The 14,470-nt window shown below is 37.7% G+C and overlaps 1 protein-coding gene across 5 annotated transcripts in view; it reads right to left on the bottom strand.

Annotated features, from left to right (window-relative positions):
• The window catches only part of MAN2A2 (mannosidase alpha class 2A member 2), a 2,415,216-nt gene that overhangs the window by 1,703,815 nt on the left and 696,931 nt on the right, over positions 1–14,470 (bottom strand). For all 5 annotated transcript variants that reach the window (XM_044078268.1, XM_044078266.1, XM_044078269.1 and 2 more), the window contains one exon: positions 3,935–4,106. In XM_044078268.1, coding sequence (XP_043934203.1) covers positions 3,935–4,106 — 172 coding nt within the window. The remainder of the gene's footprint in view (positions 1–3,934; positions 4,107–14,470) is intronic.

Raw genomic sequence — 14,470 nt, 5'->3', positions numbered from 1 at the left:
GTTTTATTTGCCTTAAAAAAGGCGGGATAAAAGATTTGAGTAACTCCTTAAATCAACTTTTCCCCCCTTGAAACACTTTGAGAACCTCAGATGTAGAAGGGCTAAGCAGAATTTCCTTGTCCATGAGAGAATTTAAAATTTCAGTTTTAACCTCTTTAGGAAGATTTTGAGAATGAAGCTAAGCATATTATCTCATGACTGATTCAGAAACAATAATTCTGGTAGTAGTAGCAGCATCAGCAGCAGAAGAACACAGTAAAATATGCTTAGTAAAATGAGATGCATATATTACAGAGGCATTCAAAGAACATCTCCTGATCCTTAGTGGCTGCAGGTATAACACCAGAGAGCCTAGGGGGAAAGGGGGGGGGGGTTAGTGGTCTGAGGAAGCAAGAGTGACCACAACAAAGTCACTTATTAGCAGCTATGGCACAACTGGAGCCAGCCTGATGCCCCAAAGACTCCCTGGCAAATTTCTTCTTCTGGACAGGGGAAAGAAAAATCACAGAGACCAGCAGCTGCTCCATGTGTTAAAGCTGAGAATGAAGTGTCAAAGACGGACAGCAGATCCTAAATAAGTTAGTTACAGTAAGCTAGAGTAAAGGTCATTCTGAAGTAAGTAAACCACTGTCCCCACAACAGCAATATCCTGCCCCAACCCACAAACCTATAAAACCTATAAGAAAATCTTATTAAAAAACAGAAAACTTTACACAGAAATTCACAGAAGCATTACCACAAAAAAAAAATCTTCCTTAGAAAGGCGATGGTGATTCAAAAACATTTAGTTTTCTAGTAAACACCAAATTATAATCAGAAATTAGTTTTCTAGTAAACACCAAATTATAGTCAGAAAAATATAAGCTTTTCTCAGAAAAATAAAGTTAGTGGAAGGTCCTCCCCAACAGGAGACTTATCTAACCATCCTTGAGTGATTACTAGCCGACCAACAGTTCCACGTGGCCTGCCAAAAAAGCACACTTCAGGTATAAGAAAGCTCTTATTTCTCACTCTGTCTTTCCATACGGAGCTCCTCCCAAGCTCCAGACAGTCAGAGTGTATGGATTTAGCTTTGAAAGCTGGCCTGTCAGTTGGGGGGGGGGTCCAAATAACTTGGGCTACTTCAACAGTGATTGAATGTTCAACATCCCGAACTAACAGCAGAGAAAAAAAGCCTGAGCTCTGCAAATGATGCTCAACAAACTGTAAAATCTCAAGATGCAAAAAAATGTCCCATCAATACATATGATATAAGATGCAGCACTATAACAATGCCATGATGTCTATTACTCACCAAATGCCCCTCACAGTGCTTCAGACTCTTACTGCTCTGACCTCCTTCCCTGCTCAACCTTTGTTACAAGCAAGAAAAATGGCATCACGTTTCCAACAAATGTTCTTATGAACCTAAGGATTTACTTCCTGTCTCTCCTTGCCATGCCACCCAGACTGCAACTCTTCCTGTCTCAAAGTTCTACCTTCATAGTTGTTAATGAATCCCTCAAAAGAAGTTGCCTTTCTTTTGGGCATAGCAGTCACTCTATTGAGTATCACCTCCATGAAAGCTCTTAGTAATACAACCTGCACTGCTGATGACATTCTTTAGAGGATCCAACTTCACCAGGATACAGAATTTTGAATCAGTACATCTGGAGAAATACAGCTCTTTTTCACTAATCTTATCCCTTCAGAGTCCAGAGTGGACAGAATTACTATCTGGGGATACTGTGCACAAACTTGTAGGTCCCGAGTGTCATCATGCTTTTTTAAACTTTATCTGTTGAAACTGGGGTTAAAAGGTACTTAACTGGGAGCAGAAAGCTTTTCCAAGTGCTTTTGTAAAGCCTCTACAAGCCTGCTAAAAGGAAACTCCTGTAAATCTACGACAACCTGCACCTACAAAATAAGGCACAAGCCTTGTGGGACTGGGAGGGCAATATACTCTAGCCTGAATCAATCAAAAAGCACAAAGCACATAATACAAAATATGCTAACTACAGCTGAAATGCATTCCTGTAAACCTTAACCACCAGGTACACAATGTACCCCATCATAAATCTAAAGCTGAATAAATTACTCGAAACACCAGTCAGAAAATACATTAACTATTTCATAGGTTCATAGGTAGGTATTAGGCTATTGGCCCTAGGGCCTATATAAGCTTAGCCAAAAGGTACCCTGGCTTTCGCCACCCAAGAAAATTATTCTCCTGTGCCACTGTCAAGCAAAGCCACAGAAGTGATCCCCCGGGTGAATTTCCTATCTCCCATCCAATCATCAAGATTTTTCTTGAAGAGTGCTAATGAGGAGCTTTGTTTGATATAGATAGGTAATTTGCTCCAGAGTTCAGATTACAAACCACTAAAAACCAAGATAAATATGCAGGATAATGAAGTAAAAATAAGACACAGGAGCTTTTATACTTTTCTGTTGAAAAGAGAGGAAATTAAGGAATTGATAGTGGAAACAACTCAAGGGGTATTAGGGAAAACAGAAACTTCTTCAGAAGGGATAGCCAATAAGAGTGCTAAAATGAAAATTAAGTTTAAAACATGGCAGAAATAAAACTGAAAAAGCTACAGGGAAAAAGTAATAGGAATTAGAGGAGCTGACAAATATTAAAATATTGCAGAAGGGGAATCTCAGAGACTAAGATGAGCAACAATAGAGTGCTAAAGGGAAATACGTGAATATTTGTATAAAATGCATCACTTGAGAAAAATTGCTGTTAAGCAAGTATTTTTTTTTTGGCAAGTCCAGAGTAATAAAAAAAACTTTATCACAATGATATAGGCAAAAGAAATGGAAAGGGTTGTCACCAAACAAAGGGGGGGGGGGGGGGTTATAACAAGAAATGCAACAAAGTCTAGAAGATTTATGATATTTGTATGGAAAGGTCTGCATATGCATTTTTACACTCCAAGCAGGCTTCAGAGGATTGCTTTCTCAGGTGGATAAAGCAAATGCTGGAGGTGTGATGGGAACCAGAGAGGTAATTGAGAATATTTTTGGGAATGTAATGAGTTAGGCTATAATTTTAAAAAATTACATATAGAGCACAGAAGAGTAGTTGGTTCAACCAGTGCCTTAGGCCTGTACTATCCAACACCCCTACCCCATCAGCTCTTCAAAAAAAAGCACTTCACTGTAAAAAGCTGATAGCTAGATTGTAAGGAATGAACTTACTACAGTTAGGTAGCCAGATGTACGACAAGCCCTCAAGCAAAAATAATCATACAAGAATGTAGCAATGGAATGACAGCAAAACAGCACAGAGTATCTTATTTTGTGGGCAGTTCTAAGCATAGCAAGGTAATGTGGACTGATACACTTAAGATACATGCAGCTAAAAACGTATCCGTGATGTCACTGCACTTTGTAGCTTGCTTCGTATATCTCTTAAATATAATGTGTCAGCACAGTCTATAATGCAAACCCTGACTTGGAGGACTTTAAATCACATATCAAATAACAAGATATCTGTTAAGGCTCAGTGTTTTGCCCTAGTATACAATATATTTTAAAGCAAGATCCTAGGACTAACAACTTGCTACAAGTGTCTGTGCATGGACAGGTAAGGCTACCACTAGCTGCAACCAGAAGCAAAGAAAAAAAATGTGTTTTATGCTGCAGCACAAAAACTGAATTTGACATGTAACAACATTTTTCTTTTTCCCAAAAATGCTGCAATTTGTAGTTGGAATCTAACAAGTGCATATTGTGGTCGGGGAGTTCTCATGTAAGACAAAGTGAAATCTTCACAGCAAAACATTGTTTCTGGTTAATATGTCTAGTTTGACAAGTGTCATTCATGAACAATGGGCTGCTCAGAACTAGTATTTTCGTAAATTAAACTTCATTTAACAGTACCTTAAATTCAGAAATAACTTATCCCTCTGTGCTCAGCCTACCCCCTATAACGCACTTTATGTACCTTCGGACAGCAGCTCGCTTCTGGGAGTCAATGTTATCCCACCACTTGACAAAGAATGAGATCTCAGACCAGATGAATCTGCGCCTTGGATCCTCAGTAAGTTTCACCAGCATGTTGTTGAGGATAAACTGGGTCTGATCCTGGTAGTATTTATCAAAGGTTTTAATCCAACCTGCATGACAGAAATGCAACATGAAGCAACTTAGTAACAAAATGTAATCTTGTGCAGACTCCCTACATATACACACACAAGTGTAGGTTTAGAATTGCAATGTTTAATAATGTTTTCTTAACCTTCTTCATTACTGTGCAACAACTACTCTGTACCGTACATAGAAGCATACATTATTACACATAATAAACAAATGTGTGGATTTGTTTTCTAGTAGTTTCAGTTTCTTCAACATATATGTGAGTATACAGCATATCAAAAAACAAATGCACCAAGCCCGCTAGCTGCAACAATAAAGGTTATCCTCCGGTAGTTCTGTAAAGCAACTCCACTTCTCCACCACTCAAAGTACGTTAAAAAATGTCCAATAATTACCGAACCATGAAGATAAATCCAAACAAGTTTATTGAACTCGACACAGCAAACAAACAAGATTGAGCGCGCTTTCGTCTATTAGACTTCCTCAGAATCACATGATTGCAAAAGCAGTTCCCTTTTATATAATATCACATCTCAATTAATTGTAATTAGTACAATGCTTAATTGATCACACCATGGCTACTTAGGTTAAAACACAATATATAAAATTATTCACATTTAAAACCATAAAAACATTCTAAATGTTAATCACTTCACCTAGAATGGATGTTTTAAAAAACAAAAACCCATTCCATTAAAATATCTTAAACTTGTAAATGTGTATGTTTTATATATGTCCACTTTATATATACACCATTATAACAGTTGTAAATATATATGTAATAATATATGAAATATATATATTCTTATGTACATTAATAAAATAAATTAAATTAATAACCGCCAAGTACATACTGAATACTATGTAAATATATATATACATATATACAGCATATCAGTTAATCTCTGAGAAGGCTCTCTGCAATCACTAACATAGCAGTTGATTTCTGAGAAAGGCGGACTTTTTAAATTAATCACTAATGTTCAGGAACAATATCAAAGCCTATAACAGGGTCCTTAAGTCTCAAATTTTCAGACTGAAGACAACATGCTTTCTTTGCCTCACACTGGCATTCCATTGCCCTGACAAAAGGATGGGCACTCACCAGTGTTTCCCATAAACTTGATAAAATGTGGACAAGAGGGTGGGGAAACAGGTCCCACTGCAGGGGATTCAATCAAAAGTTAAAGGGCATAACAACTCACATATATGAGGTCTCTAATTTTAAGGATACATTTTTAATGGATAACACTTGAATAAAACAGGGTCAAAGGAGCGTGACAGGCAAATGATCGGATTTAGGGCAAATTCCCTGAAAAAAGTCAGCACTTCTCAATGATGTCCTGTCCTTTAAGTGGAGAATAAGGATACAGTGCCTTATGAAGTTATACACAGAAAGCCAAGAGGGTCACTGCTTAATGTCTGCAGTGAACACCCTCCTAACATAACTATTAAAAGCACCCATTCCCAGTGAAAGCCTTTCTACCTCTTTGGTCACAGGATGGATGGCATTCGGTATGGTAGAAAAATGTAGTGAACACCCTAGTTAGAATTTGTTTCAGAAGGGAAACACTTTCTTTCCTTGAGGCAAAAGAGAACAGCTGTCCCATCATTTTAAACCAAATGTATGCACTCTATACAGATAAAACCTCAAAAGTGTTGATGAATATTCAAGATATGGAATATACATGCTCCTCTTAGCTGAGACTATAGAATATGATGGGATGTAAATGGACTACTTAAAGGACACCTCAGATATAAACGTCAAAAGAAAATATACTTGTATGCCTGCTCCAGTGGTTTACAGGGTTAAAGCTCAGACTACAGCCCAGGCAATCCAAGTTCAGTTAGCAGTTCAGGTGACTGACAGTGCAGGCAGGGAGGAAGAGAGGGGCATGCCTTTCCTGCGGGGAATGATGGCGGTGCCTACCTGGCTTGCTCTAATGACATTGTGTTAGCTGAAGACAGGAGGCCCTAAATGATGCAGAGAGCTAATGCTGGGAAGACAGAGACATGGACATTGAAGCTGATGATAGTAGCCCCTGTTGGTACATGCAGGGAAGCATGTATGAGGGAGCAGAGGCAGCCCTTGTGGTGACACAAGTGCTCACATCACCACCAGGGTCAGGGTTACGCCATAAAAAGGAAAAAAAATACTCTCACTGACAGGATATCAATGACAGCACAAAGCACCTTCATAACTGCCTGGATGACATCATTCCTTGAACAGTGTAATGTCTGATCATCTGGAGTCTATATGATCAATAGGCACTGGGGCAAAAGCCATATGAGCAACGGTAAGTACTGGGCTCAGTTCTGTCTGAAACACTAGCACAAAGCAGTACGGTGAAAGCCTGTATAAACACAGGCATCAAATAAGCCTATGATACAATTTTCAGAGCTGTATCCACAACAGAAGAACTTTTAACAGTGTAGGTATAGACTAAAACTACTTGAATACTCTTGTAGGAAACATCTAAAAGAACAAACAGCAAGAAGAGGGTTCATGTACAGAATTACAAAAAGAAATAAAAGTCAGTCAGCTGCATCCTTGGAGAAGCACTCTGAATAAGTAATAATAATTCTCTTCAAGATGTAAGAATGTTCAATTCATTAGAAAACGTCACAGGCAACTTTACTAAGTGGAGTTGTAGCATAATAGTACAGGCTGATTACAATTACATAAACAGCTAGATGCAAATCTGATTTTTCCATACTCAAAGACAGAGCTATGGTTAGGACATACTACTAAGTTTATTCATACTAACAAACGTCATGAGAAAAAAAAAGGCAACATGGGGGGGGGGGGGTGCTACTAGTGATGCCAAGTAAAAGATATTGAACATGTACTGTTATGGTAAATGCATCACCCAACTACACTACATTACATCAACTTTTTTTCTCATCTTTGTTATGTCAGGAGGCTTAGTAAATCACAGAGACAGCAGATGTGGTCTAGTTTCCAAGAGGACTAATTTGTAATATAGCCTTCAGGGATGTCTGTGTGCCGCAAGATGCAAATCACTCTAGAAGCTCATTAACCGTAAAGCTATGCAACTCGATAAAGTGCTCATCTTAAAGGAGTGCAAGGCGAATGAACACTGCTTCCTAAAGTTATAAACAGCATTGACCACACCAAATAAGCTTCACACTGTATACTTAAAGAGCAGAGTTAAGAACAATGGCTTGCTTCTACTGAAGTTTTCAATTGTAGTACCTGAGTTTATGTTTTATGAACACCACAGTTACTGGCTAGTCTAGTCAATTGTTAATAATATGAGAACTCTGTTTGTGAAAAGAGTTTGGTTATTGCCTATTTTTTCCATATGTGTTGCAAACTCAAGCTGCTTATTCTAAACTGCTTAAATATCACATTTACAAATTGTATGTTTTGTAGCAAAGAGTGGGGACTAACTGAGATGGCTGTTCTACCTGTCCTCCTAAAATCTGTAAACCTCCATCTCAGTAATCCCACACTTGGATACCAACACATTACTTGTTAGTTAATTCTCCTTCTGTTCTTCTAAACTGTGGAAGCATCCATTTTTGTTTTTAGTAATCCCAAACTTACATACCTAGATATATCTCCTGTTAGCTTCCATATTTTCCTGTTTAAAGGCTATAATGCAGAAATGCACAACTGAAATACAGTGCACTACTCACGTTTGTCAAACATTACTTAAAAGCAGCAGAGTATAGACACACAGTACTTTATCTACCTAGTTCAACCATCAAACAATTCTAATTATTTTAATTTCTCTGTTTCTCTCCCCCCAGTGTATGAAACACATAGTATGTCTGGCAATTGCTGATGAAAAAGTTAACATAATCACACTGCCAAAGGAACTTGTTCATCTGAATTTCATCTCCAGTTGCAAAAGGTCAAAAGAAACAATACCTTGTTAAAATCTATGTAAGGCAATTTCTAAGACTCTAAACATAATGGTTTTCTTCTCCCTTATGCATTGTTGTGTGTTGTGTGTTCTGTACTGTATTGTTGAATCTGCTGGAGAAACAACCCCCACCCACAGGCCTTTTACTGCCGAAGGTGAAGCTAAATTAACACTTTAGATTTTACTATAGCAGTGTAAAGAATCCCTGGAAAGGTAATAAAAGCCCATAACCATAAAATTAAATGTTGTGACTTACATCAAGTATTTAGAGTTCAAAGACCTTGTCTTTGTATCCATAAACATTCTACCTCGCTGATTGTTTTTGGTGGTACACAATTTGTGGGGGGACTAACTGCATTCCATTGAAGTAAAAGGTCCTCCCCTCATCTCAGTTGTTTCTCCAGCTACTATAGCATTATTTCAAGCCAAAGTCACTGCAATACTGCCTTTTGCAGTTAACTTAGGTGTATGTTAACATCATTTTACCAGCTTGTGTTACTGACTAAAATTATCAGGCTTTATCTTACCTCCTGTTTTGCTGCAGTTTTGCATATAGTTTTCCTGGTATTTACTTCACCGGGGGCTGACCTGCTCCTACTCCCAATTCCCACCTATCCCAACTACATCTACACTTATACCTCTCTAACTCCATCACTTCTATTCATCCTTCTGTCCTGTACCTAACTTTCTATCTAATCCCAAACTGTTCTCTTTACACCATATCCACCCACTTCTGTTCTAAATTCTTCCTCAAATCTCACTCTGCTCCCCTCATCAAAACCTACCTATCCTCCACACTATCACTGCTCATAACCTTATATCACTAACCATGCTATTTCCTTCCTGTATCACTTTATTCATCCTCCTCCACTCATTCCTAACATCACCACCAGTAGTAGTAATAATTAAACACAACTCAACCATTACTTCTTCCTCACTTATCAACCATCATCCTACTTGCTACTCAAAAATTCTCTTCAAGCTTTTCTCCCATAACTCCATTCCACTGTTGTAACCCCAAAATACTAAAAAATGCCAGTCACAATGTTAAGGTAATGCTTCCACCCATTTCTGCTAAAAATGCCATAATAAACAATCCTTCCTTCTCCACCATACATCACTGTGGTGACATTCACCCCACAAAGCTCCCAATCAACCCTGGAACCATAAAATACACCCTAAAAGTTTAAAAACAGTTACTCTAAACATTAGAAGCATATGCAACAAAATCACAGATTTTCATGCCTGGATGACCCAACTCAACCCAGACATCCTAGCCACAACTGAGACATGGCTAAAGCCTGAAATAAAATATGCTGAAATGCTACCCCCTGGTTACATTATTAGGCTCAATAAAAATATAAAAAAGCAAGTGGAATAGCAGGCATAATTCCAAATTTTGGAAAAACAGACATTCTAATCTCATTCCTAAAACGTAATAGAGCCAAGAGCATATGCATTGCTGTGCTATATATCCCCCAGGACAGAACACTCCAATATTTGAAAACATACTATCCTGGATAGCAGATACAATCATAAATGAAATTATCCTCCTGGGTGATGAAAACATTGAATGACAAGTTTTATCTGCAAATCAACAGCATGAACCTGTTTGGATTCATTCAATTTATTAATACACCAACAAAAAATAACTTCAAACAATCTATCTTTGAATGGATTCTGGCTACCAACTCATCTAATTTTACCTCCTCAGGTACCCTCCCCTGATACTCTGATCACCTGCCAGCTTATACCCACAGAAGCATTACACAACTAACAAAGGAACATAAACTCAAAACTACCCATAATTTCTCTAAATTCTCAGAGAAGTATTTCATTAAATCTCTGAAGGCAGTTAACTGGTCCATCCTAAAAAGACTCTCCTTAAATGATGCAGTAGAATACTTCAGTGCAGCATTTCTAAATATTCTTAACACCTTAGCCTCACAATGTACAAAAAAAATTATAAACAACCACACCCCACAGCTCACCAACCAATACAAACTCCTTATGAAAGACAGAGATAAAACATGGATGAAGGAACCAGAGTAGTTGTGAAAGCGCTTACATCTATGTATGTTTTTTTTGTTTTTAAGAATAGATCTTTTGTGTGTAAGTTCTGGTGCAGCTGTTATTTCTTATAAAACATGGATTAACTGGCAAAAGAATAAAAATAACAGAAATTGGCAACTATTCAGACAGCTACAAAACCAAGTCAAGAAACAAGTTAATAGAGATAAAAAGTCTTATTATACTCAGCTACAAGATAGCCATAAAACAACCCTAAAAAATTGTGGTCCTCCTCTCTCATCAGCCCAGGTACAAAAAGGAATCTCAGCCCTTACACAGACATTCCCCCTCTTCAAACACCTACTTATTTCAACATATGCATCATATAATGCATAGCCAACTTAACCTCAGACTCACATAACACAACCCCTTCCCACACAGCCAACTTCCCCTACCTTAAACCATATCATATTTCCTTCACAAAAATCACCCATCTTCAACTTCTCCAATAAACATGCAGACAACTCGACCCACTTTACCCAGCAACCAGTTTCTATAACTCTCATAAAAAAGCTTTTACCTAATCTAAAACCTTGTTCCTCCTCATCCAACAACCTTCCCCCAGTATACCTAAATGTAGCTGCAGATGCAATAATATACCCAATCAGCATTTTCATTAATAGATCAATAACAGAATCCCGTGTTCCAAATTTGTGGAAAATGGCACATATTACCCCTTACATAAAGGGAGTAATTCCACTGACATTACAAATTTCCATTCCACAGTCATCCTGTCTTCCCTCTCTAAAATTCTTGAAATAAGTATTAATCAACAATTTCTCTATCATCTCTTACAAAATAAGCTAATCACCAATATGCAACATGGATTGAAGCCGGACCACAGCACCTCTATTGCATTACTATCATTTACAGTCACTGTCAATAAAGCTCACAACTCTAATACGCTTGCATTTCCAGTATTAATAGAACTATCAAAAGCCTTTGAAATGGTCTCTTACAGTAAACTCCTCAATCAACTTTCCACCCTGGGTCTAGCATCTTCATATATTCAATGGTTCTCTAGGTACCTTGCCAACAGGCAACAAGCTGTAAAATGGCAAGGATCCATCTTCACATACATTTCTACTTCCACAGACACCCCACAAGGATCCGTCCTTTGCCTTCTACTAGTCAGTATTTTTATCAATAAGCTACATTCATCTTCTTGTGAAGGCAACTTGATTTAATATGCAGATGACTCTACTATCAACTGCGCTTCAAACACCTTAATTCACCTCCAAGACATCACTCAACAAGCTGTCATTTCCATGGCACAACTCCTACTCAACCGCTAAAAAAACAAACTCCTCCTATTCACCCCAAAAACTCACACCCCTAACAAAGCATTTTTCAAAATCTTTTTGGCAAATGGCACTAAAATCGAGTTAGTCCACCATACCAAACTGCTAGGAATCATAACAGATGATAATCTTAAATATGACCTCCAGATCCAAACCAATATCATGAAAACTCATCAAAAACTAGGCATGCTTTACAGAAACAATAATTTTCTGTGCGCACCCACTAAATTACTCTAGCCAAAACTTACTAATCCCTCCCTAATCTAAGCAGTTCCAGTTTTTAAATAATTTACAATCTCCTCCATAAAAAAACACACCTGAAAGCTGCTACAACAAAATTGCCAAGTTTGCTACTAATTCATCCTCCTCTACACATCACTGTAAAGCTTTGCATACCCTTAGCTGGCTGGAACTCCCTCTCTACCTCGCCTACATTCAGCTTATAACAGTACATAAAATCATAAACAAACCATTAGCCTGCCCAGCTCTTACCCCATTAATCAACATGCATTTTCCAAAAAGAACTCTTAGATTGGAAGACAAACAAATTGTCATCATAAATAAACTGAATAAATCCCTTGGACAAAGCCTATACTCTTATTCAGTAGCAAAAAAATGAAACTCCTTACTTCTAACCACCAGAACTACTTCTAACCTACCCACTTTTAAATGCTCCCTAAAATAATATCTTGCAAAATCTTGGACCAGCTCCTGGTCCAATCCTGGCTGATCTTTCTCACTACACTACACTCATACCCTTCAACCTAGATCACACTTCACAATCCTCTCCAGCCTCCTACTCCACTCCTTTTTGTTCTCCTCAGTACATTACCCTATTTAATTCATCTCTGCAGACCTTTTCTCTATCTCTTTCTTCCCTACCCACCTAAGCTACCTGAAGATACCCTATCATGCACTCTTCTCATAACCTCCTTCTCTCCATCCTTCTTCCTTCTACAACACCTTTCTCATACTAAGACATCACTCAATTTCACCTCACTGTCTCTAATCATGAAATCTTTTATACCTCTTTAAATATCTTACTAAAATTGTCTCAGGACTCATTTACTACATACTAATCTATGTAACAAATATGACTACTGAATTTTTTCCTCACATATTCTCTTCAACTCATGTTATTGTTTTTCATTGCAGTCTACTATGAAACATATGGTATATGTTTTTCTCATTACAACATTTGTTTACTCATGTTTTGTAGTGTAACATGACACTTTCTGATTTAAAGTATTTCTACTTGCTGTTTTGTAATGCAATATGATACTTTGTGACCGAAAATAACTGCATTTGATTTGTGAAATATTGTGATTGTGGAGCTTTTCTCCCCAGGCCTCCACAGAAAATGGACACTTTCTCTCCCAGTCAGACTTTCACAGTAATCAAATGTCAAATAAATAAATGGCTTCCACAAATTCACCCTTCTCACCTTGGCTAACGTCTCTGTCTCCACACGCACGCGCACACACACACACACACACACACACACACACACACACACACACAGACATGCACACACACACGCAAAAAGCATGCACTTTTCAAACCGTACTACTACACTAAAGCATGTCATGAGTTAGTTAAATAAAAATTAATTTTTCTAAATATTCAAGAATATTTTATAAGTTTGCCATATCTGGAGAATTTAGTTACATCTGACGTCTTCATTTTGGGTTAGCTCTTGATGCAAATAATTTCATTTGCAGAAATAATTTCAGAAATCTCATTTTGCAACTGTTTATCACAGTGTTAGCAGTCTCTATTTTACTACAATTGGATGGTTAACTTCTTGGAACTTTGACATATTTGTCTTTTATAAAAGTCTATAATTTCACCTACAAGGTTTAGCTACTTCCCCATGAATGACATAGGTTCTTGATTCAGCTGCTTTCTCAAGAGCTGAAGCTTCATGCACTGGACTTTACAGTAGTTTATGGATTCTCACTTTTACCACTGAACTGTAAATTTGTCAGTCTTATGTAGTTTCTGTCATAGTACAATATATGTCTCTACTTATCTTTTGCCAGCAAAGTTGATTTTCAGGCATTAGCAATGCAAATGAAGGAGGTAACCTCCTGCCCATGAACAACTAAGCTGGAAAGAAATAGTCATTGGAATGAAGTATTCCTACATCTCAAACTGCAAGATTAAAATCTTCACAACTTGTCGTAATGCTTTCTCATGAGATTCTTCACTGTTTGGAGAGTTCTCTCCATTTGTACATTGGACTGAGGACAGTGTGGACCGGGAGTTGAATGCCTGAATTCTCATATATGTACAAATTCTTGAATTCCTGACTTAACTGAAGTGCTACAAACCACTGTGAGATAAAAACATCATTAATAACATCTTGAGAATACAGAGTTTAATGTTTTAATTAAACATGCTCTTGTTTACGTCAGTCTGATTGTTTCAGGAAACTTATAACAATAACAATACTAATCTGCAAATGTGAGATGCACTGTATGTCTTCTTTAAAGTGCAGCAAATCTGGACCCACTTAACTCCATGGACTATCTGGATGCGAGTACAATAGGATTTCTTCCTATGGACTGTTATGGTAAACACTGCTATTGGCATTGCTCTGCAATATGTGTGCTTTGTTGTCAATACTGGTCAAAACACTCTCTCCTGTGCTTTCTTTCCAAATGACTATTCTCAGAAGTGATATGTGTATTTTCTCATGTATTTGTTTCCCCATTTGATTAGGAAAAAGAAGTTATGTACTCACCATAATGTTCCATGTGTGTTGTCCATCTTTGCCTTCATTCTTACTAGGTTGGGTTTGGATCCGATCCTCGGAAATGTCTCAGCCTTTATTTTCAAGCTCAAGGCTCTCTTCCAGCTCGTGGCTAAAATCCCTTTCCCAGCATGCACCGGAACCCTCTCCAGATCGTGTTTGCCCTAATTATAAGGCTATGAGTATTTCAATGAAATAATTAGAGGCTGATGAAAAGGTCAGAGATCAAGGTAATCCAATTGTATAGACTCGGTCTTCTAGGAGTAAAAAGGGTAAGGGGAAGGAGGGTGAGATGTAAGAATGAAGGCGAAGATGGACAACACACATGGAATGTTATGGTGAGTACATAACTTCTTTATGTGATG

Source organism: Protopterus annectens, chromosome 7.part0 (assembly GCF_019279795.1).
Source record: "Protopterus annectens isolate FY-2018-M chromosome 7.part0, PAN1.0, whole genome shotgun sequence".
NCBI lineage: Eukaryota > Metazoa > Chordata > Ceratodontiformes > Protopteridae > Protopterus > Protopterus annectens.
Note: the sequence above shows the minus strand (reverse complement) of the source record. Positions and strands in the feature narration are given on the sequence as shown.